At 39.5% G+C, this 25,778-nt stretch overlaps 1 protein-coding gene and 1 pseudogene across 1 annotated transcript; both read right to left on the bottom strand.

Moving 5' to 3' along the window:
- Positions 1 to 5,785: 5,785 nt before the first annotated feature.
- Positions 5,786 to 9,377, bottom strand: LOC101686482 (annotated as a pseudogene).
- Positions 9,378 to 19,523: 10,146 nt separating this feature from the next.
- LOC101692067 (putative gustatory receptor clone PTE01) lies at positions 19,524 to 22,480 on the bottom strand. Its single transcript, XM_013050721.2, has 2 exons — positions 22,434 to 22,480; positions 19,524 to 20,526 (listed from the first exon to the last, which is right to left on the bottom strand). Exons 1-2 carry the CDS (start codon positions 22,478 to 22,480, stop codon positions 19,524 to 19,526), a joined length of 1,050 nt encoding a protein of 349 aa, XP_012906175.2.
- Positions 22,481 to 25,778: the final 3,298 nt, after the last annotated feature.

The following is a 25,778-nucleotide window of genomic DNA, read 5'->3' as shown; positions in this document are numbered from 1 at the left end:
GGATGCTAAGATTCTCAACAAGATCCTAGCAAACAAGATCCAACAGCACATTAAAAAGATTATCCACCATGATCAGGTGGGATTCATCCCTGGGCTATAAGGATGGTTCAACATTCGCAAATCAATCAGTGTGATAGAACAAATTAATAAGAAAAGAGAGAAGAACCACACGGTCCTCTCAATTGATGCAGAAAAAGCATTTGACAAAATCCAGCATCCGTTCCTGATTAAAACGCTTCAAAGCATAGGGATAGAGGGATCATTCCTGAACCTCATCAAATCTATCTATGAAAGACCCACAGCAAATATCATCCTCAATGGAAAAAGCTTGCAGCCTTCCCATTGAGATCAGGAACAAAACAAGGATGCCCACTTTCACCACTCTTATTCAACATAGTATTAGAAGTCTTAGCAAAAGGGCGCCTGGGTGGCTCAGTGGGTTAAGGCTCTGCCTTCAGCTCAGGTCATGATCCCAGGGTCCTGGGATCGAGCCCCACATCGGGCTCTCTGCTCAGCGGAGAGCCTGTTTCCCTTCCTCTCTCTCTGCCTACTTGTGATCTCTGTCTGTCAAATAAATAAATAAAATCTTAAAAAAAAAAAAAAGAAGTCCTAGCAAAAGCAATCCAACAACAAAAAGAAATAAAAGTTATCCAAATTGGCAATGAAGAAGTCAAACTCTCTCTCTTTGCTAATGACATGATTCTTTATATGGAAAACCCAAAAGACTCTACCCCCAAACTACTAGAACTCATACAACAATTCAGCAACGTGGCAGGATACAAAGTCAATGTACAGAAATCAGTGGCATTCTTATACACTAATAATGAAAATACGAAAAGGAAATTAGAGAATCGATTCCATTTACTTTAGCACCAAGAACCATAAGATACCTAGGAATAAACCTAACCAAAGAGGTAAAAGATCTGTACTCGAGGAATCAGAAAGTGAAAAAAAAAAATATGTGCTCCTATCCTTAATTCTGAAATGATGATAATACATGTTGCTGTCTCTCCGGGGATGGCCATGCAGATAAAAGTTTGCAAACTATGTACAAAATTCATCTCAGTGTCTGGTACATGGAGTCCCAAGCTAATGGTTTGCAACATTGTGTTTACTAATATCATTTCCTTCATCACCATCATCATCGCCTTCATGACCATTTGGAGAACTTAGGGAACAGTTAAAAAGGACCTCTTTCCTGTTCTGATGGGATGATGCCAGGAGAAATAGAACTAGCAAGAGACTAAAACATAAATCTAAATAAGAGTGCTAGGGTCCCTGCCAGAACCAACAACACTAGGTCTTCATAGGGCTTGGCGTTGAATCTTTGCTTTAGTCCCCTCCTGTCTGGCTGTCCCAACTGTCCCAGTGGTCAGATGAGGAGGGAACAATGCTCTCCCTGTCCCTCTTGCATTCAGTCACTCCCAGTGTACTTCCTACTCACTGGTCTGTACTGTGTCTCTGCTGGAGGAGGATGGAGGATTGCAGAGCTGGCTGCCTCTCCCCTGTCTTTAGCTGAGTGAGGACTGAGGCTTTGCTTCCAGGAGGGGCAGGAAAACAGATGCCGGTATGGGTGTCCTCAAGCAGACAGCTGGGAGGAGGAAACACATGTATGGAGCCCACTTACCTGGCACTGACAACTAAAAGGCTGGAAAGCACAGGCTGATTGTTTACAGTTGAGGGCTCAAAGCGCTTGGCACATAATTAGCCAGATTGGTCCGTGTTCTCTAAGGACTTGCTATTATTAATTGATGGAGAAAAATGAATGTACTGGGTCGGCAGTAGTATCTAGACCACATCCTCTTCTCAGGAAGAAGCTGACTTCTATTCATCATCTCTGACTTCCAAGTTACTTATCTCATTGTAAAATTCAGATGCATTTTTTTTTCAACTACAGAGAACAACATATGACATTTATATCTGTACAGCCACTGACTTAATCATGTAATTTAGAGTGAATTTGATCTTCTATATCAGGAATATTACTGAGTTTCTCTTTTCTCAGTTAAAATTTATGTCTCTAAGGAGAACTTTCTGTTTTTCTTTCTATACTCCTGGTTTGGGGTTTGGAATTCATGCATTGGAGATGTATGTTTTACGGTTTTGAGAGACAGTTCAGGTTTTAATTTTTCTATTCAGTGATGTGTTTTATTATATTAGACAATTATTTATTTTTACATACTTCTCTCTTGACTTGATCACTTGCTTAAATACTTCAGGGTTCGCAGAATCTCTACATCCAAAATGTGGATGATCTTGAGGCTTGACTGGAAGACAAACTCAGAGTTTGATTTCTCATTAACTGATGTGAAGAAAACTTCCATATTTACCCCATTAAATTGGGAGTGTAAGAAATTGTGTTTATGCATGTGTGCATAGATGGCAGAGGAATATTTTAGAGATCCCAAATGACCAAATGACAGGAGTATAGTGGATTGGAGAAGGAGGTGTGAGTATTGAGATGTTTTAGAATTCTTGAACAGGAGGAAAATAGTATTAAACTGAAGCCACTTGATAGCAGGAAGATCCCATACAATACTAAGTTCATTGTCAGTGAGGTTGGCAGCCTATTTGCTTAATGTAAGGACAGAGCAAATTAAACCAGTTATTAGACAGCATTTCAAAAAGCCCAGATTGCTACCTCAGAAACTATGTGCAGCTTCTGTGAAGGAAAGACTGGTATGCACATGGGTTCCTGGTTGTGTAGCAGAAGATGGAAGGACCCAAAGATGACTGATCATGAGAGAAGAAAGCATGGTGACAAAGTGGAATCCTAGTGAAAGGAAAGATCTCTCCTTTGCTGAGGACATGGTCCTTCACTATCCTTGAGTAATGAAAATGAGGATCAGAGTTAAATTTATCCACAATGACAGAGGTGACTTAATCTACAGGCACAATTAAAACCACACAGTCACTGGAAATATCACCACTACTTGAAACCACAACTGTGTACCCTTGACCAAGAGATATCATTACAATCACCTTTTTTTTAAGATTTTATTTATTTATTTGTCACAGAGAGAGATATCACAAAGAGGCAGAGAGGCAGGCAGAGAGAGAGAGAAGCAGGCCCCCTGCTGAGCAGAGAGCCTGACATGGGACGTGATCCCAGGACCCTGAGACCATGACCAGAGCCAAAGGCAGAGGCTTAACCCTCTGAGCCACCCAGGTGCCCCTACAGTCATCTTTTTATCCTGAGCTCACTCTGCAATCTCCCCATTGCATCTCACTCACAATGTAGATTTATTCCCTATATTATGATATGTCAGTCAGAGTTCAATCAAGAAAAGAGAAACCACACTAGTTACTACAATGAAACTAATTTTAGTATACATATGATTAAATGATTTTGTGATAGGCACAAAAAAATATGGTAACAGAGCCATAACTGTCCAATATAGTGACAACACCACAGGCAAAGAGGCATGGGGAAAAGATTGGGCATTAGCACATGTGATCTTTATTACCATTATCAGAAGAATGTAAGGAGAAGCCAGTTGGAAAATCAGAGCAGTGGTTTAAAGATTCCCAGCCCCTACCACAGCATCACTACTTAAAGTATAGAAGGGTAAGTTTGGAACAGAAAATAATAGCTTAATTATCCAGCCCAATGAACCAGTTGTAGAGTGTGGCCAGTAAAGATAAGTAAAAAAATATTATCAAGAATATGAGGGGAATAACCACATTGGCTATTGTTATAGAAAACTCTTTCATATCTCCTTCTTTCTGACCTCTGATCGCTTTGAGATGTTCAGGGTTTGACCATGAAGAACAAACACATGCAAGTTATTGTTGGATGAAAGTTCTGACAAAATTCAAGACTCCTCCACCTTGGATGCACATTAGATTGGCCTGGGGTGCTGTTAAAAAATCGATCAAGTGTGGAGAAAGAGGAACCCTCCTGCACTGTTGGTGGGAATGCAAGCTGGTGCAACCACTCTGGAAAACAGCATGGAGGTTCCTCAAAAAGTTGAAAATAGAGCCACCTTATGACCCAGCAATTGCACTACTACATATTTACCCTAAAGATACAAACATAGTGATCAGAAGGGGCCCATGCACCCAAATGTTTATAGCAGCAATGTCCACAATAGCCAAACTATGGAAAGAACCAAGATGTCCATCAACAGATGAATGGATAAAGAAGTGGTATATATATATATATATATAATGGAATACTATGCAGCCATCCAAAGAAATGAAATCTTGCCATTTGCAATGATGTGGATGGAACTAGAAGGTATTATGCTTAGCAAAATAGGTCAAATGGAGAAAGACAATTATCACATGATCTCCCTGATATGAGGAAGTGGAGATGCAATGGAGCGTGGGGGGGGGGCGGGTTGGGAGGTAGGAAAAGAATAAATAAAACAAGATGGGATCAGGAGGGAGACAAACCATAAAAGACTCTTAATCTCATAAAACAAACAGGATTGCTGGTGAGAGGGGGGTAAGGAGAGGGTGGTGGGGTTATGGACATTGGGGAAGTATGTGCTATGGTGAGGGCTGTGGTGAAGTGTGTAAACGTGGCAATTCACAGACCTCTACCCCTGGGGCTAATAATACATTATATGTTTATTAAAAGAGAGAGTCAACTATCATATGGTTTCACTTATTTGTGGAGCATAACAAATAGCATGGAGGACATGGGGAGTTAGAGAGGAGAGAAAGTTGGGGGAAATTGGAAGGGGTGGTGAATCATGAGAGACTATGGACTCTGAAGAACAACTGAGGGATTTGAAGTGGCAGGGGGTGGGAAGTTGGGGTAACAGGTGGTGGGTATTATAGAGGGCTGTTTTTCTGAAAATAAGTAAATTAATTTAATTTAAAAAAAATTGTCTAATTTTTTTAAACTGATCAAGTTCTTTTTTTCTCTCCAGTCCAATTAAATCTTAACTGGTTGTGGTGGGACTCAGACATGAGGGTTTTTAAAGTGTATCAGATGTTTCAAACATGAAGCCAAGATTGAGAACCAGTGACATACATTCTCTCATACAACTTGCATCAATAGATTTGATCAAAGCCAAAGTTTTATGGGAAATAGACATGACAGTAAAAATGGATGAGAGAATATTTTATCTTTTATTTAAATTCAATTAATTAACATATAATGTATAATTGATTTCAGAGATAGAAGTCAGTGAGTTATCAGTCTTATGTAATTCTCAGTGCTCATTACATCAAGTACCCTCCTGAATGTCCATCACCCAGTTACCCCATACCCCAACCCCTCCCCTCCAGCAACCCTCAGTTTGCTTCTTATCAATAAGAGTCTCTTATGCTTTGTCTCCTTCTCTGATTTCATCTTGTTTCATTTTTTCCTCTTTTCTATGATACTCTTTTGTTTCTTAAATTCCACATATCAGTGAGATCATATGATAATTGTCTTTCTCTGATTGACTTATTTCCCTTACCATGACACCCTCTAGTTCTAGTTCCACCCATATATTTTCAAGTGGCAAGATTTCATTTTTTTGATGGCTGAGTAGTATTCCAGAGAATATATTTTAAAAGACAATTTGAATTTCTACCTGGGCCATAGGTTACAAATACAGAAGATTCCACAGGTTAATAAGATTCAATTGTGCAATGATTTTGCCATACATAGAGTCCCAGCATATTCCCTTAATTCCATCAAAGATGTGCCAAGATAAGCAATATTTAGATATGACAAATCAGGAGGAATGGGAACCATGAGCTACCAAAATTATATGCCCAAAGAGGTATGTTTGCCAATTCCATATGCAATTATTTATAATTAACAGACAAAAAAGGGAGTCAAAGACTAGACTGTTCTGTTGAGGAGCCTCTGCAAAGCCCTCTTGACATCCCCATTCTACAGGCTGTAAATGAAGGGATTCAGCATGGGAACAACTAAAGCATACATTACCGAGGCCACTGCATCCTTCCTGGAAGAATGTGAGACAGCTGAACTGAGGTACACCCCAAGACCTGTTCCATAAAATAAGCAAACAACTGACAGGTGAGAACCACAGGTGGAGAAGGCTTTGTAGTTCCCACCTGTGGATGGGACTCTCAGAATGGAAGAAACAATTCGTGTATAAGAGAAAAGGATCCCTGAGACTGGAATACCACCAAAGATGGCACCAACAAGATACAGGAATAATTTATTGGTGGAAGTACAATTACAGGAAAGTCTGAGGAGCTGAGGAATGTCACAGAAGAAATGAGGAATTTCCACATTTATGCAAAAGTTAAGCTGTGACATCATGAGGCAGTGAAGCTGAGAGTCCAGAAGGCTGATCAAAAAAGACACCAGAATGAGCAGGCTACAGAGGCGAGAGTTCATGATGACTGGGTAGTGCAGAGGATAACAAATAGCTACAAACCAATCATAGGCCATCAAGGTTAAGAGTACACTGTCCAAACATCCAAAAAGAATTTAAAAAGACAACTGAATCAGGCCGCCCATTTGAGAGATAACTCTGTTATGAGTTTTAATGTCCAAAATCACCTTTGGGACCGTGGTAGAAGTGAAGCCGATGTCAGCCAGGGACAGGATGGAGAGGAACAAGTACATGGGCGTGTGAAGACGGGAGTCAGAGCTGATAGCCAGGATGATCAGTAGATTCCCTAGCATGGTAACCAGATACATGGACAGCAACAGGCTAAAGATTACAGGCTGCAGTTCCAGATCATCTGAGAACCCCAGGAGGAGGAATTCCAAGACACTTGTTAGATTCTGGGGTTCCACATAGCAGAGACAGCTTTTGGGAAATAAATGAGAGTTTATTTTTTAAGATTTTATTTAATTATTCGAGAGAAAGAGAGAAAGCACAAGAGGCAGGAGGGTCAGAAGGAGAAGTAGAGTCCACCCTGAGCAGGAAACCCAATGAGGGACTCCATCCTGGGACTCCAGGATCATGACCTAAGCCAAAGGTAGTTGCTTAAACAGCTAAGCCACCCGGGTACCCAAAATGAGACTTTAAGTAAAGGAAACAAGTATGCAGATACCCATCAGTGTGTCTATATTTTGGATTCAAGCAATTCATAAATTGAGGAAAATCTAGCAAAATTTCTCAGTGGTGGCAATACATTCTTCCTAGAACTCCTTTCTCATTGTCTTTGCTCCATTCACCTGTTTCAATGTGCATCCACTGTGGAAAGACTGGGCTAAAGAAATAAGAAGGGCAAAGATACTTAGAGATTTAAAAATCCATAAACACATTGACATGTGAGTCCCCTCCCTTAAAGGAAATAAAAATAATAAGAAATATATTTCTCATGATCTCCCTGATATGAGGAAGTGGAGATGTAACGTGGGGGGGTTGGGGGTAGGAAAAGAATAAATGAAACAAGATGGGATCGGGAGGGAGACAAACCATAAGAGACTCTTAATCTCACAAAACAAACGGAGGGTTGCAGGGGTGGTGTAGGGAGAGGGTGGTGGGGTTATGGACATTGGGGAGGGTATGTGCTATGGTGAGTGCTGTGAAGTGTGTAAACCTGGTGATTCACAGACCTGTACCACTGGGGCTAGTAATACATTATATATTAATTTTACAAATAAAAATATAAATATATTTCTTCCTTAAAAGGTGTTCTATTAAAGGACACTATTAAGCAGCCAAAAGTATTTTATTTTATTTAAATGCAGCAAAATTAATTATCTTGATTTGAACAATTTAAAATCCTATGAGATCTATGTAATAAAGTGTTTAACCCATTTTTTATGTATGATATTTGATTGCTAACAGAGTTTAAGGAATAATACTCTCTTAACCCCATCTGCTCAACATCTGGGCTAGATGATAAGAAAGCCTGGGTCCTCCAGCTGTAAGACAAACAAGTTCTGGGGATGTGATATACAGCATGGTAACTATAGTTAATAATACTGTCTTTCATATTTGAAAACTGCTAAGAGTAGATCTTAAAAGAACTCATTATGGGCACCTGGGTGGCTCAGTGGGTTAAAGCCTCTGCCTTCAGCTCAGGTCATGATTCCAGGGTCCTGGGATCGAGCCCCACATCAGGCTCTCTGCTCAGTGGGGAGCCTGCTTCCCTCTCTCTCTGCCTGCCTCTCTGCCTACTTGTGATCTCTCTCTGTCAAATAAATAAATAAAATCTCAAAAAAAAAAAATCTCATAACAAGAAAAAAAGTTTTTGCAGCTATGTATGGTGATGGATGTTAACTGGATTTGTGATGATAATTTTGCAATATGTTTAAATTTTGAATCATTATGTCGTACACTGAAACTAATATAATTATATTTCAATTATATCTCCATTCAAAGAAAAAAGCTTTTTTCCAGAAAAAAGAATTTTTCTGGATTCTTCCTCCTTTGGTAACATTGAGACATTAAACCTCACAAGTATTTCAGACCAATGTACAAGGCCTGCAATGCTCTCTCTAGACAGGGGGGTCTTCATACAAGGAATAAAATTTTTTATACCCTCTAGTATGTGTGGCATTATCAGCCCTAATATCCAAGCCAAATTTTGAATAGAAACCCATTGTATTTCTGCAGTGTTCTATTTGATGCAGTGAGTGGGGCATGAGACAATGACCACCACCACATGAGGTGTTTCCTCTCATTCTCTGGCTTACTCACTGGTTCTCTTGCCTGCTGGCAAGCATGAAGCCTGCACTGTCTATTGGGCTGTGCTGTGATGAATTCTTAAGCCCTTCCAATCCTTTCTTATAGATCTAAATGACCTAATTTGGAAATTTCAATAATTATTCGGCTGTTAGAGACAAGAAATGGGACCGGGTCTTTTCTTAATGTGGTCCTGGGTCTTGTGTCTTGTCCCAAACCTATCCATATGCCTTCAAATGAAGCTGTGACTGACACTGGAGTCAGGGAAAGGCCTTTACCCTAATTGGTTGTGTGTTTCAACCAAGCATTGTCCTCTAAGGCTGTTCAGGGGAAACACTGTGCAAGATCTAGGTCCATTAGGTGGTTATTCATTAAACAATTTCATTGGAAAAGAAAGAGAGGGAAAAGTGGAGTGAGAAAAAGAGGGAGGAAAGAAGGAGGAGAAAAGAAGTCATTGTGTGTCTTGCTGAGGTCTGCATTCCTAAAAATAGGTTGGGACCTTTCAATACCTCTGTTGCTCCTGTTGCCCATAGTTTTGCTGCAACAAAGATCCAGATCCCCAGGCTTATAGGGAGAAACATACATAGTACCTCAGTATTAGAGAACGGGGTTAATTCAAACCTGATTTAAGCACAGGGTATATAAACCCTAAGAAACAATCACCATCATGGAAGACGTCCCTCAACCTGAAGATCTGGCTTGAGGTTCTTTGGAGAAAGAAATTTACTAATATGAGAAGGATAGAGAGGACCTCCCTTGAGATATATCCAGGGATAAAAAATAAAGAAACGGGAAAAAATTTAAGAGAAAGAACAACATTTGCATATGGGTAAGGAAACAAAAAACTGAAACAGAGGTAGACAATTTGACCCAGCTGAAAGCCTGAAATGTATTAGAATTTAAAGAACAAAAAATATAAAGTGCTTTTGCATCTCTTCAACATCAGTTCTGAATTAACTTTAATATCTACTGAAATGCACCAATTGGCAAAGGTCCATGTTCCCAATCACTACTGGGGGTTGAATTACAGTAATCGGTAGGGGATCCCACTAAACTTAAAGAAGATGTCCTATAGAATCTTGGGGAGGTTCTTGAACATAAGAATGAGAACAAATATGTCCTCATTTTCACCACTGAAACTATTACCTTGCCCTCAAAGACCACACACAGTGGGCATGAATACTGACCTAATGAGTAACAAATTAAAATTGAATTAAGTCTTTGGTACTGTATACATAAAACCCACCCAGTTTTTCACCTCTTTTGTTTCTCCTTTACTTTTACATAGAATACTTCATTTCTGAAGCAAATGTGTGGGGCTTTCCCACCACACTTAGCAGTTGTCTACATTAGCTGAATGTCCTACAATTTAACTCAATTCTGACACTACCTGCCTGGAACAACAAATCCCATAGGATACCTCACAAGACTGCTCCCACCCCACTTCAGATGCCAAGCACAAGTACTATGTCCTTCATGCTCTAGCCAACTTCTGTCCAATTTGGCTACAAAACTGAGGGTTCCTGTGGCCCTTTCTTCAGGGTTTGATGAATTTGATTTTTCAATCTGGAAGAGTGCCTGTAGGGAAACCACTGAATCTCATTCATCAGTCATACTGGACATCCTTAGAAGAAATGAAAGCTCAGATGGGAAAGCCCCCAGTGTATATAGAAGCCATATGGACTACACTGAGTTCTGGTGAACTAACAAAGAATAATCAGTGTGGTGTGTGTGTGTGTGTGTGTGTGCGTGCGTGCGAGTGTGTATACATATATATGTATATATATGCATGCATATATATGCAAAGCTGAAACTTTATTTACATATATTTATATATAATCTATATATATGTATGTAAAGTTTTAGCTCAGAATATATAATATATAATTTATTTATTTAAACAGATACATATTAGTTGCTTACACTGTGCCAACCACAGTGGAGGATCTGAGGAATCAGAAATGAATGAGGCTCAGTTATTTCCCTGCTGACATTCTGTCTGGAGTGACCTAAAAGATAAAGGAAATGTAGGTTGCATGTTGGTTGCTTTTGGGGGATTTTTTTGTTTTAATATTTAATTTAAATAAATAAAATATTTTTTATTTAAAATAAAAAATTTTACTCTACCAAATTTTACTACACTACCCCCCACATATTATAATTTCACTAATACACAAAATTGAGATATTTTACATTCTTTTCTGTACCTTTTCAAAATCTGGCACTTTCTACTGACAGAACATCTCAATTTGGACCTCCCACATTTCAGCGGCTCATTAGCTGCATGAAACTAAATTGTATGGAAAGACAGTGCCTGCACCCTGTGCCTTGTGAATAGAGTCTTGCTACTCAAATCCAAACCTCAAATCCAAATTGGTAATGAAGAAGTCAAACTCTCTCTCTTCACAGATGACATGATTCTTTATATGGAAAACTCAAAAGAATCCACCCCCAAACTACTAGAACTCATACAACAATTCAGCAACGTGGCAGGATACAAAGTCAATGTACAGAAATCAATGGCTTTATAATACACTAATAATGAAAATACAGAAAGGGAAATTAGAGAATCAATTCCATTTACTATAGCACCAAGAACCATAAGATACCTGGGAATAAACCTAACCAAAGAGGTAGAGGATCTGTACTCGAGGAACTAAAGAACACTCATGAAAGAAATTGAATAAGACACAAAAAGATGGACGACCATTCCATGCTCTTGGATCGGAAGAATAAACATTGTTAAAATGTCTATACTGCCTAGAGCAATCTATACTTTTAATGTCATTCCGATCAAAATTCCACTGGTATTCTTCAAAGAACTGGAGCAAATAATCCAAAAATTTGTATGGAATCAGAAGAGACCCCAAATCACTAAGGAAATGTTGAAAAACAAAAATAAAGCTGGGGGCATCACGTTACCTGATTTCCAGCTTTACTACAAAGCTGTGATCACCAAGACAGCATGGTACTGGCATAAAAACAGACACATACACCAGTGGAACAGAGTAGAGAGCCCAGATATGGACCCTCAACTCTATGGGCAAATAATCTTTGATAAAACAGGAAAAAATATATAGTGGAAAAAAGACAGTCTCTTCAATAACTGGGCAGCTATAAGTAGAAGAATGAAACTTGACCATTCTCTTACACCATACAAAAAGATAAACTCAAAATGGATAAAAGAACTCAACGTGAGACAGGAATCCATCAGAATCCTAGAGGAGAACATAGGCAGTAATCTCTTTGATATCAGCCACAGCAACTTCTTTCAAGATATGTCTCCAAATGACAGATGCTGGCGAAGATGCGGAGAAAGGGGAACCCTCCTACCCTGTTGGTGGGAATGCAAGCTGGTGCAACCACTCTGGAAAACAGCATGGAGGGTCCTCAATATGTTGAAAATAGAACTGCCCTATGACCCAGCAATTGCACTACTGGGTATTTACCCTAAAGATACAAACGTAGTGATCCGAAGGGGCACGTGCACCCGAAAGTTTATAGCAGCAATGTCCACAGTAGCCAAACTATGGAAAGAACCCAGATGTCCATCAACAGATGAATGGATAAAGAAGATGTGGTATATATACACAATGGAATACTATGCAGCCATCAAAAGAAATGAAATCTTGCCATTTGCGACAACATGAATGGAACTAGAGCATATCATGCTTAGCAAAATAAGTCAAGCGGAGAAAGACAACTATCGTATGATCTCCCTGATATGAGGAAGTGGTGATGCAACATGTGGGCTTCAGTGGGTAGGAGAAGAATAAATGAAACAAGATGGGATTGGGAGGGAGACAAACCATAAGTGACTCTTAATCTCACAAAACAAACTGAGGGTTGCTGGGGGGAGGGGGGTTGGGAGAAGGGGGGTTATGGACATTGGGGAGGGTATGTGCCTTGGTGAGTGCTGTGAAATGTGTAAACCTGGCGATTCACAGACCTGTACCCCTGGGGATAAAAATATATGTTTATATAAAAAATTAAAATATTAAAAAAAAAGATATGTCTCCAAAGGCAAAGGAAACAAAAGCAAAAATGAACTTTGGGGACTTCATCAAAATCAAAAGCTTCTGCACAGCAAAGCAAACAGTCAAAAAAACAAAGAGGCAACCCACAGAATGGGAGATGATATTTTCAAATGACAGTACAGACAAAAGGTTGATATCTAGGATCTATAAAGAACTCCTCAAACTCAACACACACAAAACAGATAATCATATCAAAAAATGGGCAGAAAGCACTGGGTGTGAGCACTGGGTGTGGTGAAAAAATAATGAATACTGTTTTTCTGAAAATAAATAAATTAATTTTTTTTAAATGGGCAGAAGATATGGACAGACACTTCTCCAATCAAGACATACAAATGGCTATCAGACACATAAAAAAATGTTCATCATCACTAGCCATCAGGGAGATTCAAATTAAAACCACATTGAGATATCACCTTACACCAGTTAGAATGGCCAAAATTAGCAAGACAGGAAACAACATGTGTTGGAGGAAATGTGGAGAAAGGGGAACCCTCTTCCACTGTTGGTGGGAATGCAAGTTGGTGCAGCTTCTTTGGAGAACAGTGTGGAGATTCCTCAAGAAATTAAAAATAGAACTTCCCTATGACCCTGCCATTGCACTCCTGGGTATTTACCCCAAAGATACAGATGGAGTGAAAAGAAGGGCCATCTGTACCCCAATGTTTATAGCAGAAATGGCCACAGTCGCCAAACTGTGGAAAGAACCAAAATGCCTTTCAATGGGCAAATGGATAAAGAAGATGTGGTCCATATATACTATGGAGTATCATGCCTCCATCAGAAAGGACAAATACCAAACTTTTGTAGCAACATGGACAGGACTGGAAGAGATTATGCTGAGTGAAATAAGTCAAGCAGAGAGAGTCAATTATCATATGGTTTCACTTATTTGTGGAGCATAACAAATAGCATGGAGGACATGGGGAGATAGAGAGGAGAAGGGAGTTGGGGGAAATTGGAAGGGGAGGTGAACCATGAGAGACTATGAACTCTGAAAAACAATCTGAGGGGTTTGAAGTGGTGGGGGGTGGGAGGTCAGGGTACCAGGTGGTGGGTATTGTAGAGGACATGGATTTCATGGAGCACTGGGTGTGGTACAATAGCAATGAATACTGTTATGCTGAAAATTTTAAAAAATAAATTTAAAAAAAGTTATGTTAATACTAAAAACAAAGAAAAAGAAAACACGAAATCTGAAAATATAAAACTCCTAGAAGATAACATAGGGGGAACTCCTTCACCTTGGTCTGGCAGCAATTTCCTGGATAGGACACTAAAAGCAAAAGCAAAAGCAAAAATAAAGAAGTGAGACTACATCAAACTAAAAACCTTCTGTATAGCAAAAGAAACAACAGAATGAAGAAGCAACCACAGAATGTGAGAATGGGAGGACATATTTGGAAATAATATACCTGATAAGAACTTAATGTGCAAAATATATAAACAACACACTACTCAATGGCAAAAAAAAAAAAATTAAAATGGGCAGAGGAGCTAAGTAAGTAGTATATATTCCAAAGTGGACTAACAAATGACCAATAGATACCTGAAATGTGTTTGACATCATTCATCATCAGGGAAATGCAAAGCAAAATCACAATGAGATATCATTCCATACATTCATACTTGTTAAAATGACTATCTTCAAAGACACATATAACAAATGTTGACAAGGATGTGGAGAAAAGGGAACCTTTGTGCACTGTTGTGGGAATGTACATCAGTATGAACATGATGGAAAACAGCATATAGCTGTCTCAAAATATTAAAAATAGAACTACAATATGATCCAACAATCTTACTTCTTGACATATATCCAAAGGAAATGAAAAGAGGATGTCCAAGAGTTATCTGTGCTCCCTTGTTCATTGCAGCATTATTCACATTATCCAAAATAACCTTTGTTCGTCAACAAAGGAATGAATGAAGATGTGACATATATACCTACACACACAATGGAATATTATTCAGCTATAAGAAAGAAACAAATTCTGCCATTTGCAACAGAGATGGATGTTAAGGGCATTGTGCTAAGTGAAATAAGTCAGAGAAAGACAAATATTGCATGATAGCTCTTATATGTGGAATCTGAAGCAGCCAAACTCATAGAAACAAAAAGTTTAAAAGTGGCTCCCTTGGCAGGGGAAGGGGTGTAGGGATATGTTGGTTAAAGGGTACAAACTTCCAGATATAAGATAGATAAGTTCTGGGGATCTAATGTACAGCATGATGATTATAGTTAACAATACTGTGTTATATATTTAAAAGTTGCTAAGAAAGTAGATCTTAGAGGCACCTGGGTGGTTCAGTGGGCTAAAGCCTCTGCCTTTGGCTCAGGTCATGATCCCAGGTTCCTGGGATCGAGTCCCACATCAGGGTCTCTGCTCAGCAGGGAGCCTGCTTCCTCCCTCTCTCTCTGCCTGCCTCTCTGCCTACTTGTGACCTCTGTCTGTCAAATAAATAAATAAATATCTTAAAAAATGAAAGAAAGAAAGAAAGTAGATCCTTAATGTTCTCACCACAAAAATGAAATGGTAATTATGTGGCATAATGGAAGTGTTAGTTAACTCTATGGTAGTAATCACCTTGCAATATATTAGGGTACCAAATTGACACATTGTACATCTTAAGCTTACACAATTTTGCCTATCAAATATTCTCAATAAAGTTGAAATATAAATATATCAACCACAGGGTAGATGATGATGATGATGGGATCTATATTTACTTGGTTCTTACCATGTGCACATTGTCTTTTTTTTTAAGATTTTATTTACTTATTTGACAGAGAGAGAGATCACAAGTAGGTAGAGAGGCAGGCAGAGAGAGAGGAGGAAACAGGCTTCCCACTGAAGGGCTTGATCCAGGACCCTGAGATCATGACCTGAGCTGAAGGCAGAGGCTTTAAACCACTGAGCCACCCAGGTGCCCCTGCACATTGTCTTTTTAATCCTAGAATGCTTTCAGCTAAATATCATTTAAAATGAATGATTAGAGGCCAAAAAGTTATTAAAAATATATCCCAGAGCATTCAGGTAATGAGTTAGAAGAGCTGATTTTGCAAATCAGATTTTGGCCCACAAAGTCTATATGTTCAAACCATACAATGGCCTGTTAATATATTGATTATGACAGTTTGCTCTTATTGATCTTCTACTATATGCTAAATCATGTTATGTTAAGCACATTTAATATATCTTCTCAACCAGCCTTTCATTTAAGTGTTCTTGTTGTCATAACTCTATAGATGAGAAATTTAAATAGAAAAATGTTATGTATCATATTCAAAGCCACACATCAAGTTACTTATAAATTACTGGGATGCTTATTTAAATTAACTTCCTTAATGTTATAATAGGATTTACCATTTGATGGGAAACTACCATCTGATTGAACCATGGCACAATTATTTACAATTACTGCATGGCCTTGGAAGATAAGCTCTATTACACCTAATTTGCTGCTGAGAATTCTGAGGCTCAGAAATGAACTTTGAGTCGCTAAAATTTTCAAATTTTTTAGCCCATATTTGGGCAGTGGAGTATTTTCCTATCTTGCATTTTTTTCTACTATCTCTCTTTCCTATTCTTTTTTTTTTTATTTCTTTTCAGCATAACAGTATTCATTGTTTTTGCACCACACCCAGTGCTCCATGCAACACGGGCCCTCCCTAATACCCACCATCTGGTTCCCCCAACCTCCCACCTCCTGCCCCTTCAAGAACATCAGGTTGTTTTTCAGAGCCCATAGTCTCTCATGGTTCACCTTCCCTTCCAATTTCCCTCAACTCCCTTCTCCTCTCCATCTCCCCCATGGCTTCCATGTTATTTGTTATGCTCCACAAATAAGTGAAACCATATGATAATTGACTCTCTCTGCTTGACTTATTTCACTCAGCATAATCTCTTCCAGTCCCATCCATGTTGATACAAAAGTTGGGTATTCATCCTGATAGAGGCATAATACTCCATAGTGTATATGGACCACATCTTTCTTACCATTTGTCCATTGAAGGGCATCTTGGTTCTTTCCACAGTTTACAGATTACAACCAAAAATCTATATATGACATTTCTAAATAAAGATGGATACTCTTATTGAAGAACCAAATGGAGGTCCCTGGGTGCCTCAGTCAGTTAAGCATCTGTCTTCAGTTCAGGTCATGGGATCAAGCCCCATGTCAGGATCCCTCCCTGAGTGAGGACCCTGCTTCTCCCTCACCATCTGTCTAACCCCTTGCTTATGCTCTCTCTCTCACACAAATAAATAAATTAAATCAAAGAAGAAGGAGGAAGAGGAGTAAAAGAAGAGAAAGAGGAAGAGGAGGTGGAAGAAGGAAAGAAGGAGTTGGAGGAGGAGGAGAAAGAAGAAGAATAAGAACCAAATGGAGCCCAAAGATTGATTTACCAATGACAGAAGACAAGGAAGCATGGTAACAAAGTGAAGTTCTAAACAGGCCATTACTACAGAAAGAAAAGAATTCCTCTTTGTTAGCAATATAAACCTTTGCTGCTGAGGAATTTTTAAATGAAGACAAAGCACTATTTATTTATGATGAAATTTGTGACTTAGTAATCCTCAGGTATCATTAGAGTCACCCATCTACAGGAAATATGTACTGAGATCTAGTACTTAGATCTCAGTTGTACACTCCTAACAAAGATATATCTTTAAAACCACCTTTATTTTATGAGCTTATTTTGTAATGTTCCAACTGCACACAACTCATAACATACCTTTCTCCTCATGTTATAATTTAACATTCAGGGCTCAGTCAAGAAAAAAGATATCAGGGGCACCTGGATGGCTCCATTGTTTAAATGCCTGACTCTTGTTTTCAGCTCAGGTCATGATCTCAAGATCATGGGATCGAGCCCCCATTTGGGTTCCATTCTCTCTCTTTTTTTTTTTTTAGATTTTATTTATGTATTTGACAGGCAGAAATCGCAAATAGGCAGAGAGGCAGTCAGAGAGAGAGGAGGAAGCAGGCTTCCCACTGAGGAGGCAGCCTGATGCAGGGCTCGATCCCAGGACCCTGGGATCATGACCTGTGGGCTCCATTCTCAACATGGAGTCTGCTTAAGATTCTCTCCCTCTCCCTCTCCCTCTGCCCCTCCCCCCACTCCCGTTCTTTCTCTCTTTCTCTCTCAAATAAATAAATAGAAAAAAGAATTCAAGCTAATTATTTTAATAAAGAGAATTGAGTGTAGGTAGTTGGTTAAATAGCTTCTGTAGGACAAAGCAAAAAGTGAAACAATGTGGTGAAAAACAAGAAGCCAGTAAATACCAAGTGCCTAGGGGTTTAAAGGGAATAGTGAACTTTACTTAATTTTAGAGTAGAAAGACATTTGCTGGCATTATTAAAAATATGTAACATCTCTTAAGTACAGAAAATGAACTGAGGGTTACTGGAGGGGAGGTGAGCAGGGGGATAGGTTAAATGGGTGGTGGGTATTAAGAAGGGTACTTATGATGAACATGGGGTGTGGTATGTAAGTGATGAATCACTAAATTCTACACATGAAACTAATATTACACTGTATGTTAACTAACTGGAATTTAAGTAAAAATTTGAAGAAAGGCAAAAATGTGTATATATATATGTATATATATATGTATATATATATATACACATATATGTATATATATATATATATAACAAGAAAGCCAGAGGGAAAATAAAGCAGTGATTTCAAGAGACTCACCCTTAGTATTCCAAGATAAGTATAGAAAGATGAGTTTGATAAAGCAGTGATTTCAAGAGACTCACCCTTAGTATTCCAAGATAAGTATAGAAAGATGAGTTTGAAGTAGAGAGACTTTTTTTTTTTTAAGATTTTTTTTTTAAGATTTTATTTATTTATTTGACAGAGAGAAATCACAAGTAGATGGAGAGGCAGGCAGAGAGAGAGAGAGGGAAGCAGGCTCTCTGCTGAGCAGAGAGCCCGATGCGGGACTCGATCCCAGGACTCTGAGATCATGACCTGAGCCAAAGGCAGCGGCTTAACCCACTGAGCCACCCAGGCGCCCTGAAGTAGAGAGACTTAACCAACCAGCACACAAAAAAATTTTACAGTATTGGAGGTCAATTATTTGAAGAAAACATTTGAAAAAGAAACCATTGCCTGGAACTACAATAATTTTTTTCACAACTTACCCTTTTGAGCTTGATCTCTTTAGGAACTCACATCTAAACCATCTTGGGTGTTTTTTAAAAATCCTCATACCTACACACACACCTGTCCAACTAAGTCAGAATCTCTGGTGATAAGACTCAGTCATCATTATTTATAAGACTCCTCAGGAGAGTCTAACAAAATCCATGGTTGAGGACCAGTAAACAACATCCTTAGACTTTACCCACATAAACAGCTTTGAGAGATGGAAGATTGGTATGGAAAGTACACAGGAACCATGGAAAAGAACATAAAATTTAAGTATCTGAAGAGACTTGTAGGGGCACCTAGGTGGCTCAGTTGGTTGAGCATCTAGTTCTTGGTTTTGGCTCAGGTCATGATCTCAGGATCATGGGATAGAGCCCTGTGACAGGCTCCAAGCTCAGTGGGGAGTCCGCTTGATGTTTTCTCTCTCTCTCCCTCTACCTAAGCCCCTCCTCCCCCTCTCAAATGAACAAATAAATCTTTTAAAAGAGAGATAGAGAGTTCTACATTTCACCTGGATACCAGGTTATTGAGAAGAACCTCTCATGCATTTGTTATGATGTACAAGGCATCCCAGAATACTCCTGCAAACCAATTAAAAACAAATTTTAAAAAGTAATATTCATATATGAAACATGAAGAGGAATGGGAACTATAAGACTGAAAAAATAATGTGACCAAGAAAGCAGTATTTGCTGGTCTACATGTTTGGTTTTGCTGATTTTTTCAACCCACACTTCAAAAAGGATTGTGCACATACTGAGATTAGCCTGTTCTTCTGAGGAACCTCCATAGGGCACTCTTGATATCCCTGTTCCTCAGGCTGTAAATGATGGGGTTCAGCATGGGAGTGACTACAGTGTACACAACAGAGGCCACCATGTCCTTCCTGGGGGAAGGCAACAATGCTGATCCAAGGTACACTCCAATAGCAGTTCCATAAAATAAGCAAACAACTGACAGGTGAGAGCCACAGGTAGAGAAGGCTTTGTACTTCCCACCTATGGATGGGACTCTCAGAATGGAGGAAACAATTTTATAGTAAGAGAAAAAGATCCCTGAAATAGGGAGAAAAACAGAGATGGCACCAACAAAATACATGATTATGTTATTGGTGAAAGTGTCAGAACAGGCAAGGTTCAGGAGCTGAGAAGGGTCACAGAAAAAATTAGAAATTTTCATGTCCTTGAAGCAGGTAAGTTGTAACACAATCAAATTGTGCAACTGGGAGTCCAAAAGGCTAACAAAAAAAGACAACAAAACTAAAAAGCCACAGAGGCGGGGGTTCATTATGACTGAGTAGTGTAGAGGGTGACAGATGGCCACAAACCGGTCATATGCCATCGCAGTCAGAAGCATACCATCCATACATCCAAAAAGGATCAAAAAAGACATCTGAGTCAGGCAACCCATATAGGAGATGACTCTGCTCTGAGTTTGGATGTCCACGATCATCTTGGGGATTGTGGTAGAAGTGAAACCAATGTCAGCCAAGGACAGGTTGGACAGGAAGAAATACATGGGGGTGTGGAGGTGGGGGTCAGAGCTGACAGCCAGGATGATGAGCAGGTTCCCCAGAACTGTGACCAGGTACATGGACAGGAACAGTCCAAAGAGAAGGGGCTGCAGTTCCAGATCATCTGAGAGTCCCGTGAGGAAGAATTCTGAGACATGTGTTAGATTTTGTGGTTCTATGTAGCTTGGACATCTTCTGAAAAAGAAAAGAGGGTTGGAAAAATGAAACAAATGGGCATCCAGCACTGTGTCCCTATTGTTTATTCAAACAATTCACAAATAAATTATTCACACTTGTGGTCATATACCCTAGTACTTTCAGGGGTATTTCTCAGTGTGACACGTATTTCTTAAAACTCATTTCCTCATTGTTTTCTTCATTATTCACCTCTCTCCATACACATTTACCCTAGAGAAACTCTCCTGAAGGGTATCAGAGCACCAAGAACTGAGATTTTTAAAATTTTGATGCCTCCTCTGTGCCAAAGTATAGGCTCTGGGGATTGAGAAATAAATGAGACTCAGTTGTTTCCCTCCATATGCTAAAGATGTACTTGTATAAACAAAGGTGAAAAGTCCTGCTAAAGCTGTAGGGAAATCGCAATTTCTGGTCACCAGATATTGTCTAATGACATGAGAATTAGTTTTATCATTCTTAGTAATAAAATACCTAAAATTTAGTTTGCCTTTGGGGGCACCTAAGTGGCTCAGTTGATTAAGTATCTGCCTTTGGCTCAGGTCATGATCTCAAGATCCAGCCCCGCCTGGATCTCTCTGCTCAGCAGGGAGTTTGCTTCTCCATCTCCCTCTGCCCCTCCCCCTGCTTGTGCTTCTTCTCTCTCTCTCTCTCTCTCTCTCTCTCTCTGTCTCAAATAAATAAAATCTTTAAAATTTGTATTATGCTCTACTTTATGCATGGAAGGCACCCATTTTAATCCTTATTAAGTTGAGGGGTGCCTGGGTGGCTCCATGAGTCAAAGCCTCTGTCTTCAGCTCAGGTCATGATCCCAGGGTCCTGGGATGGAGCCCAGAGTCCTGGCATTGAGCGCCGCATCAGGCTCTCTGCTCAGCTCAGGGAGCCTGCTTCCCCCTCTCTCCTGCCTGTCTGTCTGCCTACTTGTGATCTATATCTGTCAAATAAATAAAATCTTTTTTCAAAAATCCTTATTCAGCTGAGCTGTATCAACTAGGAATCAACTTAGATGATAGCCCTAATTCTCAGAGATACCAGGGACTTGCCGCATAGCACACTAATAATAAGTGGGGCAGACAAGTTTCAAAATTAAATTGTCATACTCTGAGTCCCATGAACTTCCTTGTTTCCAGAATTTCTGAAAGTTTTAAGCAGAGGTACAGAAGTTTTAACTACAGGTACATTTGAGATACATTTTAAACCCTATTTGGTTTCCTGAGTAGAAATGGACATTTTGTGTCTCCCTTTGTGAATGAGAAGGCTGATTATAAGAATGGAGGAGAGGGGAGCCTGGGTGGCTCAGTCAGTTAAGCATCTGCCTCCAGCTGAGGATGATCCTGAGTCCTGGGACAGAGCCTCACTTTGGGCTCACTATTCAGTGAGGATCCTGCTTCTCCCTCTCCCTCTGCTTCCCTGATCCTCCTCTTTCTCTTACTAGCTCTCTATCTCAAATAAATAAATAAAATATTTTAAAGAAAGGATGGAGGAGGAGGTGAACAGTTGAAGCGAAAATCCAGGAGCAGGGATGAGAGAGAGAGAGACCTCCCTAAATAATCATGTGTCAATGATCACTGCCTATGATTTCAGCCATTATTCCTATAGTTGATGCAGGAAGTACTATCTACTGCTCTCCAACAGTGGTCTGCCAGAAACCCCTAGAGGGAGTGACATAACCATTTTGGGTTGGCAGAGGAGAAGACTAGTCTGATGCCCAGATTCAAACATTCAACCCTTTCTAAGTCATGACCTGGCACACGTTACATAAAATGCTACACTCTTTTCATTTTATGTAAAATAATAATAATGTATGCACTTACAATTTGGGATAGATTATGCAGATGAAATCAAACAAGCTAAGTAAAACACATACCTCAGAGCCTGACATTTAGGAAACCCTCAATAAAAGTACATTGTGTTGTAGATAATGGTCAATGTCATCTTCCTCCTTCCAGTTATCATAATCTTACTTCAGGATCATTTTGGAGTAGCTTAGGGAAAGGTTAAAGAGATCCATGTGTGGTTGTGATGGGGGAGATGCCAACCAGACCAGAAGCAGTGAGAGTGGAAGCATAACTCTTCATGCTGGGATCATGACCTGAGCTGAAGGCAGAGGCTTAACCCACTGAGCCACCCAGGTGCCCTTTTTTAGGTGTTTTGTAGAAAATTATTAATTGATTTATATAAGCACTAATGCTATATACAATCATACAGTTTTAAAAATAATTAGCTAGAGATTATGCTAAGTGAAATAAGAAGCAGAGAGAGTCAATTATCATATGGTTTCACTTATTTGTGGAGCATAACAAATAGCATGGAGGACATGGGGAGTTAGAGAGGAGAAGGGAGTTGGGGGAAATTGGAAGGGGAGGTGAATCATGAGAGACTGTGGACTCTGAAAAACAATCTGAGGGTTTTGCAGGGGTGGGGGGTGGGAGTTTGGGGTACCAGGTGGTGGGTATTATAGAGAGCACAGATTGCATGGATCACTGGGTGAGGTACAAAAATAATGAATACTGTTATGCTGAAAATAAATAAAAAATAAATTTAAAAAATAGTTAGCAAGAATTGTTACAGAACCATAAATCTATGACATCATTGTGAAGCAAGGCCTAATTGTCCATATTTTTTAATGAAAGTCTCATTCTCAAACCTTTCATTTAAAAAGTTTGTTAAGAGGAGACAAGATGGCAGGGAAGTAGGAGGAGGCACCCATTCAACCTGCACCCTAAAGTGAGCTGATTACCTTCCAAAGATCTCCAGTAACCCACAAAATCAGCCTGAGATCAGAATTATACAGGTCCGGAGCTCTACTGGAGCAGAAGACGCCAGTGGGCAGTAAATGAGACAGAAGATAGAATTAGTGATCTGGAGGACAAACAGATAGAGAGAAAGGATCAGGAGGAAGCCTGGAACAAACAGCTCAGAAGCCACAAAAACAGAATCAGGGAAATAAATGATGCCATGAAACGTTCCAACGTCAGAATTATTGGAATCCCTGAAGGGGAGGAGAAAGAAAGAAGTCTAGAAGATATAGTGGAACAAGCTCTTCATGAAAATTTTCCAAATCTCGTGAATGGAACCAGCGTTTATGTACTAGAGGCCGAAAGGTTTCCCCCCAAGATTACAGATTCTTGAAAGTCCTCGAGACACCTAATACTAAGAATGAAGAATTAAACTGTAGGCAGAACCTCTTGAAAGCAGCTAGGACAAAGAAGATCCTTATGTACAGAGGAAAGCCCATCAGAATAACGTCAGACCTGTCCACAGAGACCTGGCAAGCCAGAAAAGGCTGGCAAGATATATTCAGGGCACTAAATGAGAAAAACATGCAGCCAAGAATACTTTATCCAGCAAGAATAATATTCAAAATGGATGGAGAGATAAAGAGTTTCCAGGGCCGGCAAGGCTTAAAAGACTATGCAACCACCAAGCCAACACTGCAGGAAATATTAAGGGGGCTTCTTTAAAGGAGGAAAAAGCCCAAGAATAGCATTGAACAGAAATATAGAGACAATCTACAGAAAGAAAGACTTCAAAAGTAAAAGTAACTCGATGTCAATAAAAACGTATCTATCAATAATCACCCTCAATGTGAATGGCCTAAATGCACCCATAAAATGGCACAGGGTTGCAGACTGGATAAAATGACAGGACCCATCCATATGCTGTCTACAAGAGACCCATTTTGAACCTAAAGATACACCCAGACTGAAAGTGAAGGGATGAAGAGGCAGTTTTCATGCCAATGGGCCTCAACAGAAGGCTGGGGTAGCAATTCTCATATCAGACAAATTAGATTTTAAACTAAAGACTATACTCAGAGATCCAGAAGGATACTACATCATTCTTAAAGGGACTGTCCACCAAGATGATCTAACAATTGTAAATATCTATTCCCCCAATATGGGAGCAGCCAATTACATAAGACAACTGTTAATCAAGCTAAAGAGTCATACTGATATGAATACACTAATCGTTGGAGATCTTAACACGCCTCTCTCAGAAATAGACAGATCATCGAAGCAGAAAACCAATAAAGAAACAAAACCAGGGCACCTGGGTGGCTCAGTGGGTTAAGCCGCTGCCTTCGGCTCAGGTCATGATCTCAGGGTCCTGGGATCGAGTCCCGCATCGGGCTCCCTGCTCAGCAGGGAGCCTGCTTCCTCCTCTCTCTCTGCCTTCCTCTCTGCCTACTTGTGATCTCTCTCTGTCAAATAAATAAATAAATAAATAAATAAAATCTTTAAAAAAAAAAAAAGAAACAAAACCATTGATGACACATTGGACCAGATGGACCTCATAGATATATACAGAACATTCCTCCCTAAAACAACAGAATACTCATTATTCTCAAGTGCACATGGAACCTTCTCCAGAATAGACCACATACTGGGTCATAAATCAGGACTCAACTGATACCAAAAGACTGAGATTATTCCCTGCACATTCTCAGATCACAATGCTTTGAAACTGGAGCTCAATCACAAGGAAAAGTTCTGAAGGAACTCAAACACCTGGAAGCTAAAGACCACCTTGCTTAAGAATGCTTGGATCAACCAAGAGATCAAGGAAGAACTGAAACAATTCATGAAAACGAATGACAATGAAGACACTTCGATCCAAAACCTATGGGATACAGCAAAGGCAGTCCTAAGGGGGAAATACATAGCCATCCAAGCCTCCCTCAAAAAAATTGAAAAATCAAGAACAAACCAGCTGTCTCTACACCTTAAAGAACTGGAGAATCAACAAAAAATCAAAACTCCACAAATAAGAAGGGAAATAGTCAAGATCAGAGCTTAGATCTATGAGGTAGAAACCAGAGATACAGTAGAACGTATCAATGAAACTAGAGGCTGGTTTTTTGAAAGAATCAATAAGATCGATAAACCATTGGCGACACTAAACCAAAAGAAAGGAGAGAAAGCTCAAATTCATAAAATTATGAATGAAAAGGGAGAGATCACCAAGGAAGTAGAAACAATCATCAGAAGTTATTATCAACAGTTATATGCCAATAAGCTAAGCAACCTACATGAAATGGATGCATTTCTGGAAAACTATAAACTCCCAAAATTGAATCAGGAAGAAATTGACAACCTGAATAGACCAATATCTAGTAACGAGATTGAAGTGGTGATTAAAAACCTCCCAAAAAACAAGAGCCCAGGACCTGATGGATTCCCCAGAGAATTCTACCAAACTTTCAAAGAAGAAATAACCCCTATTCTTCTGAAGCTGTTTCAAAAAATTGAAGCAGAAGGAAAACTTCCAGACTCTTTCTATGAAGCCAGCATTACCCTGAGCCCCAA

This window comes from Mustela putorius, unplaced genomic scaffold (genome assembly GCF_011764305.1).
Source record: "Mustela putorius furo isolate JIRA1106 unplaced genomic scaffold, ASM1176430v1.1 tig00000095_pilon_pilon_pilon, whole genome shotgun sequence".
In the NCBI taxonomy this organism is placed as follows: Eukaryota; Metazoa; Chordata; class Mammalia; order Carnivora; family Mustelidae; genus Mustela; species Mustela putorius.
Note: the sequence above shows the minus strand (reverse complement) of the source record. Positions and strands in the feature narration are given on the sequence as shown.